The sequence below is a fragment of the Triticum urartu genome, chromosome 2A, assembly GCF_056163025.1.
Source record: "Triticum urartu cultivar PI428250 chromosome 2A, HENAU_Tu73, whole genome shotgun sequence".
NCBI lineage: Eukaryota > Viridiplantae > Streptophyta > Magnoliopsida > Poales > Poaceae > Triticum > Triticum urartu.
In genome coordinates this window covers 392950291-392965740 of record NC_141874.1, presented here as the reverse complement: position 1 = coordinate 392965740, position 15450 = coordinate 392950291, and the positions used below count along the sequence as shown (strand labels likewise).

Genomic DNA, 15450 nt, shown 5'->3' with positions numbered 1-15450 from the left:
CCCAGACACACTTGCACGCGCCCGCGGCATGTCCAAAATAGTATTTTATAAGTGGCTTAAAAATGTTCACGGAATGGGTTGAAAGTTGGCGTGTGGTCTTATTATAGTGTAGATAGACCGCCTGTCAAGTTTCATCACATTCGGAGTTGGTTTGATAGCCCAACCGTTAAACTATAGCGGCATTATAGCCGGGCACACGTCAGACGTTTTCGGTCTCCGAAAACAGTCGCTGGGCCTCTCCCTCTTCTCTTCTCTCAGCCTGAAGCTTTCTGCACACTCTGCTATCTTCCGTCAGGCCCCGAAACCCTCTCTGCGCAGTGCATCGAACCCCTCGCACGCGTCCGGAAGTTGTCCCGAACCCGACACGGGGAGTCGTCAGCATTGGGTCCGGATCATCCCCAAACATCTACAAAACATCACCGTTTTCTTATTTGGACTCCCTAGCCTATTTTCCTGACCGTCCGATTTTGATCGGAGGGACGAGTTAGCCCCTAACCTAACCAACTTGCTTTTTATAGATCAACCACTAGTCTATTTTGCCAAACCCTAAAATCTAGGACATTTCTCCCTGCCGCTGCGGAACTATCTCCCACCTCGGGATCCTCCCCAAATCCAAAAATTCCCCTCGAGTTCCCAACCAGATCCACTCCTCCTTCCCTGTAGCTCCTCCTTTGCTTTCTCCTCGAACCCGTAGCAGCAACGGAGCAGGAGCCCTCGCGCCCGAGCCTCACCGACCCTGCAGGCTGCGCCCTCCGGCGACCCCGTCGCCGGCGATCACGGCGAGGACCGGCCTTGTCCCGCTCCTCCCCTCCCTATCTCTTTTCCTCCCCGTGCTTCTCTCTCACAGATCCCTCTCACAGGAATGATGCCATGGCCTCCCTTTTCCCCCGACTCCCTCACCTCTCTCTCCTCTTCAGGAACTCCACGATGTCGCCGCAGACCCAGGCATGGAGCCGCTGGATGCCGCCCTCTGCAGCACCGTTGCCAAGACCGTGGGCCACCGCGTCCGGAGATGGTCGGACCTGCCCCGGCCAGACGACTTGCACCTCCCTCCGCGTCCTCCCCATCCCGACGCTGCCGCGTCCGGCATCCTCGTCTTCGCGCCGCCGCCTCTGTTGTTCCGCTCGACTGCTGCCTCCAGTCGCCCGTGAGTAGCAGCCAGCGTCGTCCCTCCTGCCTCGCTTTCTCTCCCCCCGTGCTTCTCCTTTCTCCATCTTAGTGTCTCTCTCTGCTTCACAGGAACACCGACGCCCCGAACCAGCACCATGGAGACGCCACCATCACCTCCTCCACTGGATCTCCTTCACTCCGCCACACAGCCGCCGGATCTGCCTGTTCCGGCCGGTTCCCGCCCGGCGCCGCGTCGAACCCATGCCTCCTCCGCTGCCATTCTTCTTCAGCGAGATGCAGCAGCGCTGCATCGAGCGCTTGACCACCACACATGTGGGTCACCAGCTGGGCTCCAGATCAGGCCCAACGCGCCTCCTCCCCACTGACTTGGTCTTGGACCATGGTGAGGGCACCCCACGCCCCTCCTTTTTTTCCCCTCCTATTAGGCTAGGCTGCCAGTTTGGGCATGTATAGTTTTTTTAGGCTGTGTGAATTTCTGTAATATTCCAGTGTAAAACAGTTTTACAGAAATGCCATTTTCTTGCATTGCTCATAATTAAATAACCGTGCACCGGATTAAAATGATCTCTATATGAAACATGACTAGAATTTCATCTAGTTTCATAATTTGCAACTTTCGTCCATGTGTGAAATGTTTAAAATGTTGTTTGTTTAAATTTTGCCTATTGCCATGCTAAAATGATCCATTCCATAACTTAATAACCGTAGCTCCAAACCTAACAAACTTTATTTGTAAATGGGGTGAAAAATGCCTAGATTATCATGGTGGCTTTACTTTGCATGTTTAAAAACTCTAAAATTTCGTTTAGGGCAGAACAGTACCAAACCTTAAAATATGCATATGGGGTTTTACCGGAATTGTTGTTCGTTGTTTTCGGCCTCATTTAAACTTGCCTAGATAGGTAGTTTTGTTGTGCTTCACCCCTTGCCATGTTAATCAACATTTAATATTGTTGGGTACATAACGAGATCGAACTAAATAATGGAATGTGGTGTTTTGTCAATATGCATCCCGATGAATATTGAGCTCCATTTAACTTGTAGTATTGTTTGTGCATGTTGCCATGCCATGCTTCATTAAACCAGACATGCATCATATTTGGTTGTGCATCATGTCATGCTTATGTGGTGGTTGTTTTACTATGTTGTTTGTTTTCTTTCCGGTGTACTTCTTCTCGGTAATCCGGTAACGTTGCGTTTGTGAGGATCCGTTGGCTACGTCTGTTTATCTTCTTCATGGACTCGTTCCTCTTCTTTGCGGGATCTCAGGCAAGATGACCATACCCTCGAAATCACTTCTATCTTTTATTGCTAGTTGCTCGCTCTTTTGCTATGCCTATGCTGCGATACCTACCACTTGCTATATCATGCCTCCCATATTGCTAAGCCAAGCCTCTAACCCACCTTGTCCTAGCAAACCGTTGTTTGGCTATGTTACCGCTTTGCTCAGCCCCTCTTATGGCGTTGTTTGTTGAAGGTGAAGATTGGAGTTGTTCCTTGTTGGAACATGGATATTTTGTTGGGATATCACAATATCTCTTATTTAATTAATGCATCTATATACTTGGTAAAGGGTGGAAGGCTCGGCCTTATGCCTGGTGTTTGGTTCCACTCTTGCCGCCCTAGTTTCCGTCATATCGGTGTTATGTTCCCGGATTTTGCGTTCCTTACACGGTTGGGTTATGATGGGAACCCCTTGACAGTTCGCTTTGAATAAAACTCCTCCAGCAAGGCCCAACCTTGGTTTTACCATTCGCCACCTAGCCTTTTCCCTTGGGAGTCGCGCATCCCGAGGGCCATCTTTATTTTACCCCCCCCCCCCGGGCCAGTGCTCCTCTGAGTGTTGGTCCAAACTAGAGCCCTGTGCAGCGGCCCCTCGGGGAAACTCGAGGTTTGGTTTTAGTTGTATGGAGCGCTCATCTGAGTGTGCCCTGAGAATGAGATATGTGCAGCTCCTATCGGGATTTGTCGGCACATTCGGGCGGTGTTGCTGGACTTGTTTTACCATTGTCGAGGATGTCTTGTAACCTGGATGCCGAGCCTGATCAGATTGTCTTGGGAGAAGGAATATCCTTCATTGACCGTGAGAGCTTGTGATGGGCTAAGTTAGGACACCCCTGCAGGGATTTAAAATTTCGAAAGCCGTGCCCGCGGTTATGGGCAGATGGGAATTTTTTAATGTCCGGTTGTAGAAAACCTGAAGTTGACCTTATTTTAAAATGTATCAACCGCGGGTGTAACCCTGATGGTCTATTCTCGGCGGAGTCCGGGAAGTGAACACGGTGTTGGAGTTATGATTGACGTAGGTTGTTCTAGGATCACTTCTTGATCATAGTTTTATCGACTGTGCCTTGCCTTCTCTTCTCGCTCTCGTTTGCGTATGTTTAGCCACCATATATGCTAGTCGCTTGCTGCAGCTCCACCTCATACCTTTTACCTTACCCATAAGCTTAAATAGTCTTGATCGCGAGGGTGTGAGATTGCTGAGTCCCCGTGACTCACAGATACTTCCAAAACTAGTTTGCAGGTGCCGATGATACCGTGCAGGTGAAGCAACCGAGCTCAAGGATGAGCCAGTTGAAGATCGTGTTCGTTATGTTGTTCCGTTTCCAGTTGATCAGTAGTGGAGCCCAGTCGGGACGATCGGGGATCTGTGTAGCATTTGGGGTAGTCTTCTTTTATTTTGGTTCCATAGACGGACCTTGAGTGTATTTGGATGAATGTAATGCTTTATTCATGTATTTGTGTGAAGTGGCGATTGTAAGCCAACTATGTATCCCTTTACCTTATGTATTACATGGGTTGTGTGAAGATTACCTCACTTATGACATTGCTTTCAATGTGGTTATGCCTCTAAGTCATGCTTCGACACGTGGGAGATATAGCCGCATCGAGGGCGTTACAAGTTGGTAATTAGAGCCTTCCCCGACCTTAGGAGCCCCCTGCTTGATCGAATCGTTGGCGTTGTTGAGTCTAGAAAAATGTTTTGAGTCATTTAGGAATTATATATCGGAGAGTTAGGAATTATTTTTACTCCCCAGTCCCTTCATCGCTCTAGTAAGGCATCCTGACGTAGAGTTTTGACTCTTCTCTTCTCAAATTTCACTAAATTTTTTTAGGATCACGCGGGTATCTTGGAATCGTTCTGATGGTTTTGTGATGAGAACATTGTTCTTGGTGCCTCCTGACATTTAGGGGTTGTGGCAGTGTCCTGGGGAGTTGAGCTCCGAGGTGTTGTCATCACAATTTTATCATTGCAGTTCTGGAATACCTGAGTTTCGCCGACATTGAAAATCTCTTTTATGCAGTTGTTGGTGAGATAACCTTGACGCCACCCAGTACTGGGGCGGGAGTTCGGGAGTATTGCCATAACACGTATAACAGATGCTTTTCGAAGGTTGAGGTAAATGATTTCCGAAGTTTTCTTGGTTATGTGTTATAGGTTGGATACAGCTGGATGTAGGATTTGCTAGCTTTGGGTGAGATATTATGCTTCCCCTGTATCCCCAACACCTGATTGCATAACCAGAGAATTTCGGGAGTTTATAAGTGGGAATTCAATTAGCTCTTAGGATATCTTTCCGACAGATGTATGATATGAAATTGGGGTTCGACGTCTAGTGGTCCACCTATCCACGGTTGGTTTTACAGTGGTCTCGTTGTTTCTTAAAGAGTCCTTGGCTATGCCGACTCGGGGACGCTTTGTATGTCATGTGCACTGCCTTGTACATGATGGTGCTGTACGATTGAGCCCGTGTAGGCCCCACCACGAAAACTTCGGATGAAATCTCTATCATATGTTTTGTTCCGGCTTATTCCGCAAGCCAATCCTTGTTTTGTTTTCAGTTGTGGTATTCGAGTTGCTTCGAAGTCAAATGTTGATTCCATACCTTTTCCTAAGCGGTGCTCTCATACCTCTATGTGAATACTAAGCCCTCTCGATCTTCGAGATTGTCATGTCAATCCTTTTCAATCGGCGTGTTTCTCTTCAAGTGGATCCGATCATTTCAACATTCGCAAGATCCAATCTCAGTTTTTCATCAAAGTTGTTCATTTCATCCATCTTCAAGTTGACTTTGTTTTCCCTCCCTCCCACCCTTTTTCTTCAAGGACTCATATATCTTAATAAAGTATCCATTTTATTCATGTGAAGACTCTTCATTCTTGTCTTTGAATGTTCTTATCCGGTGATTCTCATGAAGATTCTAACGGAGCCTCAAGTTCATCTTTCTTCATTATTTTCATCTCCGGTGGTTTCAAGTCAAGCTTTGTTTATCATATCCATTTTCCTCGTTTCAAATACCTTCTCATACTGGTGCACCTCTTAATCATCCACTTCTCACTATTCAATTGTTCCGAAGTGCTCGAGATATCTCAAAGATTCATGTTTCCACTCTGCATTCGTTCAAACTCTTTCGAGGATGTTATCTAATTCAAGCTTTTTATTCAACCGGTGCAATCTCTCCTTCAAATCTTTCAACGGTGTATCTTTAGAGTGGACCCTAACCCACAGGTCTTTTCCCAGGATCTTACCTGACTCTTCTAATTATACCGGAGCTAACCTCAATTTCATTTCGAAGTTTGACGTAAGAATGAATTTTCATCAGTCAGATGTGTTTCTCCAAGATCTCTCAATTTCTTTTCATCGTTGGCACAACCTCTTCGCTTTTGATTCTTCCGGAGCGTCTAAACAATTCATGGTGGTGTCTCTCATCGTCATTTTCAACATTTGAAGACCGAAGAAGAATTTTTTCTCCATATCTGGCTCCATTCTCTTCAAGACTCATGGTGCTAGCTTGTTTCCATCCTCTCATAATTATCTTCGATTGTGAGAATTCTTTTCACCCATCCGGAGCATTTCATGAGTTGTTTCCATTTATTTTCCCTGAAGGTCATCTTTTCAAATATTACTCATTCCCAGTTTTTCAGCTCTCGTTCTCCAAATCTTACCAGTGCATCATACAATATTCTCTAATCAGCTCATGATCTCTTTGTTTCAGTTTTATCTAAATCCCCTCAAGTATCTTCATTCGTTCTCTAATTCTTCTCGGTGTTTCGTTATCCTTTCTTCGTTCATTTTCAATCCTTACGGTGGTTCTTCCAAGATTCTTCTTCCTTCGTTTATCATATCGATTTATTCATTCATGCCTTCCAAATTCTACCGGTGGATCATTGAAGTCTTTTCTCAAGTTTGCACAATATCTATCTTAATCCTTTCTACAAGAATAAGTAGTATGCCAATTCCATTGCTTGTCATCAATTTCAATTGGCGAAGGATAAGCATAATGTAATTCTTATTCTTGTTTCATCGAGTTTATTCAATTTCTTTTTCCGGAGTGGTTCATCATATCACATTCTCAGTTCGAGATGCTTTATCTTTTCTTTTCCCGGAGTTCCAAGCTCTCTCAATCTTTCTCGTCATGAAGATCCATCTAAATCATTGCAAGGATTCACCTTGTGTTCTCAACTTCTCTTTCCTTTCGTTTGACCATTCTTTTATTACGGAGTTCTTCGAGAGTTTCTTCATGGTGGCTCATCAAGGAGTTAATTCATTCTCGAAGTGTTCATTGAGATTTCTTTTCAGAAGAGCTCAAGTTTTCTTCATCTTGCAATCCGGAGTGCAATCCTTTTTACTGTATCATTGGAGGTGGTATTATGTCATTCTTGATAATTTAAGTTCATGTTTCATGATTCACATGTTGTTAAGAATGATGTAGTTTAAATCCATCAATCTTGTCATTGGAGTTATCTTGGGTTATATTTCACCTAAAGCCTTCCCTAACGATTGTTGCTATTTATGGTGCTTATAAATGATCCAAGTTCTTCATTTATCCTCTCGGTGAAATAATCTTCTCGTCTCCTTGTTCATATCAATCCAATTTATCATTTCTGTTAGTGGCAGAATTTCACCTCGTAATTTCAAGATGTTTTCCATAAGTCCTCTACAACCTTGTTCTTTTCGTTGTTGGTTTTCCAACAACTCCGTTCGAACCTTCTCCTAAAGATGCTTTTGCAAGCTCATTTAAGATAGAAGATGTTGTTTTAACCTCTGTTCATTCCATTCCAGTTCTCTCTTTTCTTCTGGAGGCATTGTGTTGTTGCTCTCTTCAACCCTTCTTCTTGTTCTTGTCAGGACCTTGTTCTTTTCATGCTTATCCATTTTAACTGGAGTGTTGCGTCCTCTTTTCAAGTATCCTCTCATCTTGTCAAGATCATGTTCAATTCCTTCCATTTCCAACCGGAGTGTTGCCATAATGGATCTTTATCATTCCTTGTACATCTTGTTTCAACCGGAGTGCTTGCATGTACTTTTTGTCCATTGAAACCCTTTTCTTATGTCCATCAACCTACAAGGTACCCATAATGATCCTTGTTCCTCTTTTCTAATGGAGTGTTTGCAACTTTGTTCTTCTTAGTTGCATTCTTTTTTCAATCTGTTCAACATCTCAAGGTTCTCTGGTTTCACTCGTTTGTCAAAGAAGCAACTTAGTTTTACCTCTTATCTTCCTCTTCTGTTGTCCCTCCGGTGCCATTCTAGATCTCGGGACGAGATCCTCTCGTAGTGGTGGAGTGTTGTGACGCCCCGAGTCCGATGCGCCAGGTGTCCTCCAGTTATCCGCTGTTGTTGCCTTGTCTTTTGCTAGCGTGTCGCATCTTGTCATGTCATCATGTGCATTGCATCATCATGTTTTCGAAACTTGCATCCGTCCCGGTCTCCTCGTTCCGTCCGTTGTCCGTTCTGAGCCCAGACACACTTGCACGCGCCCGTGGCATGTCCGAAATAGTATTTTTTAAGTGGCTTAAAAATGTTCTCGAAATGGGTTGAAAGTTGGCGTGTGGTCTTATTATAGTGTAGATAGACCGCCTGTCAAGTTTCATTGCATTCGGAGTTCGTTTGATAGCCCAACTGTTAAACTATAGCGGCATTATAGCCGGGCACACGTCGGACGTTTTCGGTCTCCGGAAACAGTTGCCGGGCCTCTCCCTCTTCTCTTCTCTCAGCCTGAAGCTTTCTGCACAGTCCACTATCTTCCGTTAGGCCCCGAAACCCTCTCTGCGCAGTGCATCGAACCCCTCGCGCGCGTCCGGAAGTTGTCCCGAACTCGACACGGGGAGTCGTCACCATTGGGTCCGGATCATCCCCAAACATCTACTCCCTCCGTTCCTAAATATTTGTCTTTCTAGACATTTCAAATAACTACTACATACGGATGTATGTAGACATATTTTAGAGTGTAGATTCACTCATTTTGCTCCGTATGTAGTCACTTGTTGAAATGCCTAGAAAGACAAGTATTTAGGAACGGAGGGAGTACAAAACATCACCATTTTCTTATTTGGACTCCCTAGCCTATTTTCCTGACCGTCTGATTTTGATCGGAGGGACGAGTTAGCCCCTAACCTAACCAACTTGCTTTTTATAGATCAACCACTAGTCTATTTTGCCAAACCCAAAAATCTAGGACATTTGTCCCTGCCGCCGCCGCACTATCTCCCACCTCGGGATCCTCCCCAAATCCAAAAGTTCCCCTCGAGTTCCCAACCAGATCCACTCCTCCTTCCCTGTAGCTCCTCCTCTGCTTTCTCCTCGAACCCGTAGCAGCAGCGGAGCAGGATCCCTCGCGCCCGAGCCTCACCGACCCTGCAGGCCGCGCCCTCCGGCGACCCCGCCGCCGGCGATCACGGCGAGGAGCGGCCTTGTCCTGCTCCTCTCCTCCCTGTCTCTTTTCCTCCCCGTGCTTCTCTCTCACAGCTCCCTCTCACAGGAACGATGCCATGGCCTCCCTTTTCCCCCGACTCCCTGACCTCTCTCTCCTCTTTAGGAACTCCACGATGCCGCCACAGACCTTGCCATGGAGCCGCTGGATGCCGCCCTCTGCAGCACCGTCGCCAAGACCGTGGGCCACCTCGTTCAGAGATGGTCGGACCTGCCCTAGCCCGACAGCTTGCGCCTCTCCGCGTCCTCCCCATCCTGCCGCTGCCGCGTCGGGCATCCTCGTCTTCGTGCCGCCGCCTCTGTTGTTCCGCTCGACTGCTGCCTAAAGTCGCTGGTGAGTAGCAGCCAGCGTCGTCCCTCCTGCCTCGCTTTCTCTCCCCCCGTGCTTCTCCTTTCTCCATCTCTGTGTCTCTCTCTGCTTCACAGGAACACCGACGCCCCGAACCAGCATCATGGAGACGCCACCATCGCCTCCTCCACCGGATCTCCTTCACTCTGCCACCCAGCCGCCGGATCTGCCCGTTCCGGACGGTTCCCGCCCGGCGCCGCGTCGAACCCATGCCTCCTCCGCTGCAGTTCTTCTTCAGCGAGATGCAGCAGCGCTGCATCGAGCGCTTGACCACCACACGCGTGGGTCACCAGCTGGGCTCCAAATCAGGCCCAACGCGCCTCCTCCCCACCGACTTGGGCTTGGCCCATGGTGAGGGCACCCCGCGCCCCTCCTTTTTTCCCCTCCTGTTGGGCTAGGCTGCCAGTTTGGGCCTGTATAGTTTTTTTAGGCTGTGTGAATTTCTGTAATATTCCAGTGTAAAACAGTTTTACAGAAATGCCATTTTCTTGCATTGCTCATAATTAAATAACCGTGCACCGGATTAAAATGATCTCTATATGAAACATGACTAGAATTTCATCTAGTTTCATAATTTGCAACTTTCATCCATGTGTAAAATGTTTAAAATGGTGTTTGTTTAAATGTTGCCTATTGCCAAGCTAAAATGATTTATTCCATAACTTAATAACCGTAGCTCCAAACCTAACAAACTTTATATGTAAATGGGGTGAAAAAATGCCTAGATTATCATGGTGGCTTTACTTTGCATATTTAAAAACTCTAAAATTGTGTTTAGGGCAGAACAGTACCAAACCTTAAAATATGCATATGGGGTTTTACCGGAATTGTTGTTCGTTGTTTCCGGCCTCATTTAAACTTGCCTAGATAGGTAGTTTTGTTGTGCTTCACCCCTTTCCATGTTAAACAACATTTAATATTCTTGGGTACATAACGAGATCGAACTAAATAATGGAATGTGGTGTTTTGTCAATATGCATCCCGATGCATATTGAGCTCCATTTAACTTGTAGTATTGTTTGTGCATGTTGCCATGCCATGCTTCATTAAACCGGACATGCATCATATTTGGTTGTGCATCATGTCATGCTTATGTGGTGGTTGTTTTACTATGTTGTTTGTTTTCTTTCCGGTGTACTTCTTCTCGGTAATCCGGTAACGTTGCGTTTGTGAGGATCCGCTGGCTACGTCTGTTTATCTTCTTCATGGACTTGTTCTTCTTATTTCGGGATCTCAGGCAAGATGACCATACCCTCAAAATCACTTCTATCTTTGCTTGCTAGTTGCTCGCTCTTTTTCTATGCCTATGCTGCGATACCTACCACTTGCTATATCATGCCTCCCTGTCGGTGGGAACGACACCTATGGGATCACAAGAATCCCTACTACGGTTGCGGGGCACGGGGTCGTGAGAAGAGCGGATCAAACAGATAGCACACGGTTCGTTTATCCAGGTTCCGGCCGCGGGGACGCGTAAAACCCTACTCCTGCTTTGGTGGATTGTATATCTGTGTTCTTGAGCTAGCTATGGGGCATGAGGAGCTCCAAAAAGCCGAATCCTCCTCCTGGTCGCCTCGGGCCTCCTTTTATAGGAAAAGGGGTTGCCAAAGTAGCACCAGGAGGTGGAAAGGGAGCAGTGATGTGAGGTTATCCCTCGCATTACATGACAAGGCGCATTTAATGCGTCTTGCCCAGGTGTCCTAGCTTTATCAGGGACGGGGGAGTGCCTTGTCTCATCTGTCACCGCTCCCTCTCGCGTCGACACGCGCCCTGGCCAGCGGCGCCCGCGGTGCCATGTAGGCAGGCAGGCAGCTGAGGTGGCGCAGTGGTGGGTCTCCATGAAGATCTGCATGCCGCCACGCAGGTGCCGGCCTAGCTGGTTGGGTTGGCAGCTGCATGCGAATGACGGTGGAGGTTTGACTGGCATGGGCCTGATGGTGGCCCAACGGGTGTTCTTGGCAAGGGCCTTGCCGGGGCCCCGGCAAGGGTCTTGCCGTGGCGCCTGCTGTCATCCCCGGCAAGGCTCTTGCCGGGGGCCTTGTGGTCCTCCTTGGTTGGGATCCCGCCAAGGATCATCATATTCTGAAGGGTGTATCTGATCTCGAATGTCTTCACAAAGATCTGCATGCCACCACGGGGATGTCTCCCGAATCCTTGCCCCATGGGGGTAGTGGACTCAAGGGTGACTCACTTCGTAGGTGTGGGGCGAGCTGCCACGGCAAGGGTCTTGACGGGTTTGCTAAAACCGCCTCTCGGCAAGGATCTTGCCAGGGGAGGGGTCCGCTTCGTCCCCTTTGCTCTTTGTGGGCTTGGTCTTGGCGTCGTTCTGCTTCTCCTGAGCTTCGGCCTTACCTTGGCTCACCTCCCTTGCCTTGCTCAGTGTGGTGGTGCCCGTGGCTCAGACTGCCCGTGCACAGTTATAGGGGTACAAAAAGTGTACCCCTCTTTTTGTACACCGACAGGAGCCCCCGGGCATGGGCCACACGTAAGCGCAATCGCGTCGTTGGGCTAGGCCCAAAAACGGTGCGCGGGCAGGCGGGGCGGTTTTTACCGCGGTAAGTCTCTTCGCGCGCTGCGCTTCCCATGCTTCCCGCGCGTGGTGCGGCGTGGGGAGGCGTGTGTGACGTAGGCGGCATGCGTGGGGTTGCTACCCGCGGGCATGCGTCACATCATAGCTAATGTGAAAGGAGGCGGCCCACGTTTTTCCCCCATAAGAAGGAATAACCGTGGGCGCGCTGCTCACTTTCTCCTCTTCCCTCGTGCCTTTTTCGATCTCAGAGCCGCCGTTCCCTTTCTTCCTTCCTTCCTAAGCTTTCGTTGTCGCCCGCCGCCGCTGCTTTGCCATCCCCCTTCCTCAGCCCTCTGAACTTCTTGGTCACCATGGCTCCCAAATTCGCCAAGGGCAAGGGGGTGGCTAAGGGCGCTGGGACGGTGGAGCCTCCGGAGAGCGCGCTGTCGGGGGACCGGACGAAGTCCGCCTTCTTCTTCCCCTCGACGGTTGATGTTCAAGAGCTCCGGGCCTCCTTCAAGCCCCTATGGGGAGTGAAGACGAGGGGAGAGGGTTCAGGACACCCGGCGACGCACATCATTCCTGCCGCTTGCGCTGATCCTGCCTCAAATCGGTACCCCTTCTTCGTTCATTACTTTTATTGCGGGTTATGCCCTCCTTTCTCCGATTTCTTCTGCGATGTTATGCGCACCTTCGGCTTTCGCCTCTTGGATTTTACTCCGAATGCGGTGGCGTGCATGGCTTTCTTCGCACAGCTTTGCGAAGGCTTTGCCGGGGTGCAGCCCAACACGACGCTCTTCCGCCATTACTTCTTCCCTCGAATCCAGCCGGGAGGAGCCGTCTCTGGTTGCGTCACCTAGATCCCAAGATCCAAGGGGGCATACCCGGACAGTGCCGTGAAGGACAGGTGGGAGGAATGGTGTGGCCGGTGGTGCTGGATTGAAGATGAAAACCCGCCAGAATTCTGCAAGGTCCGCCGAGCGCCGCCGGTCCGCAGCAGCGATTGGAGCGATGTCGACGCCGCCGATGGGAGGCTCACCGTCGCCACCACCAGGATTCTCCGGCTCACCCAGGCCAGACTCACCCTCGAGATGATCGGGGCGGACTTCATTCGCCGCCGGATCGCCCCATTGCACAGCAAGGGGAGGCCAGCTTGGCTCTTCACGAACCCGGCTGACATTATGCGACTCCGCCCCGGCCTCAATCACAACTTCACAGTGTTGGGGCATGCCCACTTCTGCCAGCGGCTTTTCCAGCTTGATGTGTGTCGCGATGGCGAGGTCGAGCGGACCGGCAAGGCCGCGAGGGCTGCCGCACAGGTTGGCAAGGCCCTCAAGGGGCCATTTTTCAAGCTGCCAGCGGGAGTGGTCCCGTTGTGCAACAATTCACGTCGGTCTGAGATCATCGCCATGATGTTGGACTGTAATGCGCATGGCCCTGTCCCGAGCTGGAAGGAGCCGAAGGTCGAGGATGTGCAGCAATTCTTTGACACCCTGATCGAGGTGTACGTCAATGCCGACGCCGAGCGGTGGCTTATCATGGACACCACGCAGGCAGAGCTGGACTACATCGCCACCAGGGCGAGGGAGGCACAGCTTGCCATGGAGGCCGGCAGTGCTGGGGGCGTGGAGGACATGGCCACAACGGCGGCGGAGGAAGAGGAGCTCTCCCGGTGGGCGGCGGCCTCCGGGGAGGTCTGCAGCGCCAACACTAGATCTCCGCTTGTCGAAGACGCGGCCGACGAGTCGTCGGGGGAGGACGACGCGACGGCGGGCTCGACGCCAACCAGGGGAAGAGGGCGAGCCCCGCGGCGGGCTGGCTCCGGTGAGCCGGTCCAGCCCGGCAGGGCTGCGCGGCCTCAATTGACCCTGGAGGGGTCTGGGCGCCACACGAGGGCCACGGCAGCCAAGAGGCTGACGAAGGCCGCTAAGAAGAAGAAGACAACAGCCCCTTCCTCATCCAGGTGCGCACAAACCCCACCACCTCCTTCGCCTCCTCCGGCAGGCGTCGACTCGGATGATGATGCGGAGCTCCCTTTTGATCTCGGGCCTCTCAGCCCGGAGAGGAAAAGGAAACTGGTGGAGGAGGAGGAGACGGATGACGAGTAAGTTCTCCGTTCCTTACTGTCATTTCCATTTCCTTGAATTAGCTCGCTTGTCTTGATCCATTTTTGCTTTCGTAGGGAGACAAAGACGTTGGCCCAGAGGGCGAAGAGGGCGAGGACCTCGGCGAGCAGCCAGCCCCCGGCTGGGGCGTCAAAGACACCACTGGTGGTGCTGAGCAGCCCGGACAGCAGCCCCCGGCGCAGCCCCCAGCGTAAGTTCGTCACCCTCTTCTTACTCGACATGTGGTAGGTGCTCGATGCCATGACGCTGACCTTGCCGGGTTTTGCAGGAGGGGAGCGGCAGCAGGAGGAGCCACAGAGGGCTACTCCCAACACACCACCCCCATCAACTACGCCGGCGCGGGGGGCGTCCCCGGCAAGGGCATCAGGCACGGAGCCCACACCCATGGAGGAAGAGGGGAACTTGGGCGCTGGTGGCTCTGCCACGGCGCCAAGTGCTAGCGGAGAGGGGACTTCTGCTTCACAGCCTGGCACTGGTGAGTCGCCTGTCCTTCGTCTCTGTTTTTCCCTTATTCTTTTCTTGGCTTCATTGCTCCCGTTGCTACCCAGGCCCTCCTTCAACAGGTATGGAGGATGTGGATACCGTTGCTGGGAACATTGCTAAGGAGGCCGCCAAGGATGCTGCCGAGGACACCGCGGCGAGGGCCGCCAAGGCGACCGGCGAGGCTTCTGCCGAGGGCACCAGCGGTGGACCTGCCGGTGGGGCCGGCAAGGCCTCCGCCAAGGAAGAGGTGGTGGGTGACCAGCCTCCCTCCTCCTCAACCTCGGGCCCCAGCAGGTATCTGAAGGTGGGCGACGATCTCTTCGTCCACCTCCCAGGGGCGTCAAGCCGGGCGCCCGCCGAAGGGGAAGTTTTCAACGACGAGGTGCTTGCCGCCATCGGGCTCAAGGTGGTTGATGAGCCGGGGGTTGGTGGCGACGGCCAATTTCCGGAAGCTCCAAGTGCTCTACCGTGCTCGCCTGGACAAGGTCAAGTCCAGGATGGCAACGGTGGACAACGCGGAGGTGGACTTCAAGGCGCGCGTTGCCGAGACGCAGACCTGGTTCCACCAGGCTCGCGAGGAGCAGAGGGCCTTTCAGGAGAAATTGGCCGAGCGCGATGTGGAGCTCACCATGAAGATGGCCAACATCGAGAAGGCCCAGGAAAAGGCGGCGAACTTGGCTGCCGTGGCCGAGGCCGCCCGGAACCAGCATCAAGCCACCTTGAATTCCCAGGAAGAGGACCTCGCCGCGTGTGAGGCGAAGCTTGCCGCAGCGCTCCGTGGCAAGGATGAGGAGCTCGAGGCCCTTGTCGCACGGCGGACTTGCGAGCTGGAGCAGAGGCACAAGGAGGCACTCGATGCCCAGGCTCTGGCCCATGCCGATAAGGTAAGGGAGTTGGAGGTGGCGCAGGACGAGCTGAAGGAGTAGTCCCTCAAGCTGTCCAACGAGAAGAGCATGCTCAACAGCGCCTTGGTGGAGGCGCAAGGAGCAGTCATCAGCAGGGCTGGGGAGCTCTCCGAAGCGCAAAACTCCGTCAGAGACCTCAGGCTAAAGCTGGAGGATCTCGAGAAGACGCTGTCGGAGAGCAGGGCTCGGGAGGAGACCTTGACCAGGAGCCTGGAGGAGGAGAAGCAGCT

General features: G+C 51.2%; 1 protein-coding gene across 1 annotated transcript; it reads left to right on the top strand.

The window, feature by feature from the left end:
* Positions 1 to 547: 547 nt before the first annotated feature.
* On the top strand, positions 548 to 2898 carry LOC125541561 (uncharacterized). Its single transcript, XM_048704937.2, has 2 exons — positions 548 to 1147; positions 1240 to 2898. Exons 1-2 carry the CDS (start codon positions 948 to 950, stop codon positions 1430 to 1432), a joined length of 393 nt encoding a protein of 130 aa, XP_048560894.1. The 5' UTR covers positions 548 to 947; the 3' UTR covers positions 1433 to 2898.
* Positions 2899 to 15450: the final 12552 nt, after the last annotated feature.

What these genes read in the sequence shown, in the direction of transcription:
- LOC125541561 (XM_048704937.2), top strand. Translation starts at nt 948, where the DNA reads ATGGAGCCGCTGGATGCCGCCCTCTGCAGCACCGTTGCCAAGACCGTG. An exon ending in ACTGCTGCCTCCAGTCGCCC is followed by an intron (nt 1,148 to 1,239) that starts GTGAGTAGCAGC and finishes TCTGCTTCACAG; the next exon opens with GAACACCGACGCCCCGAACC.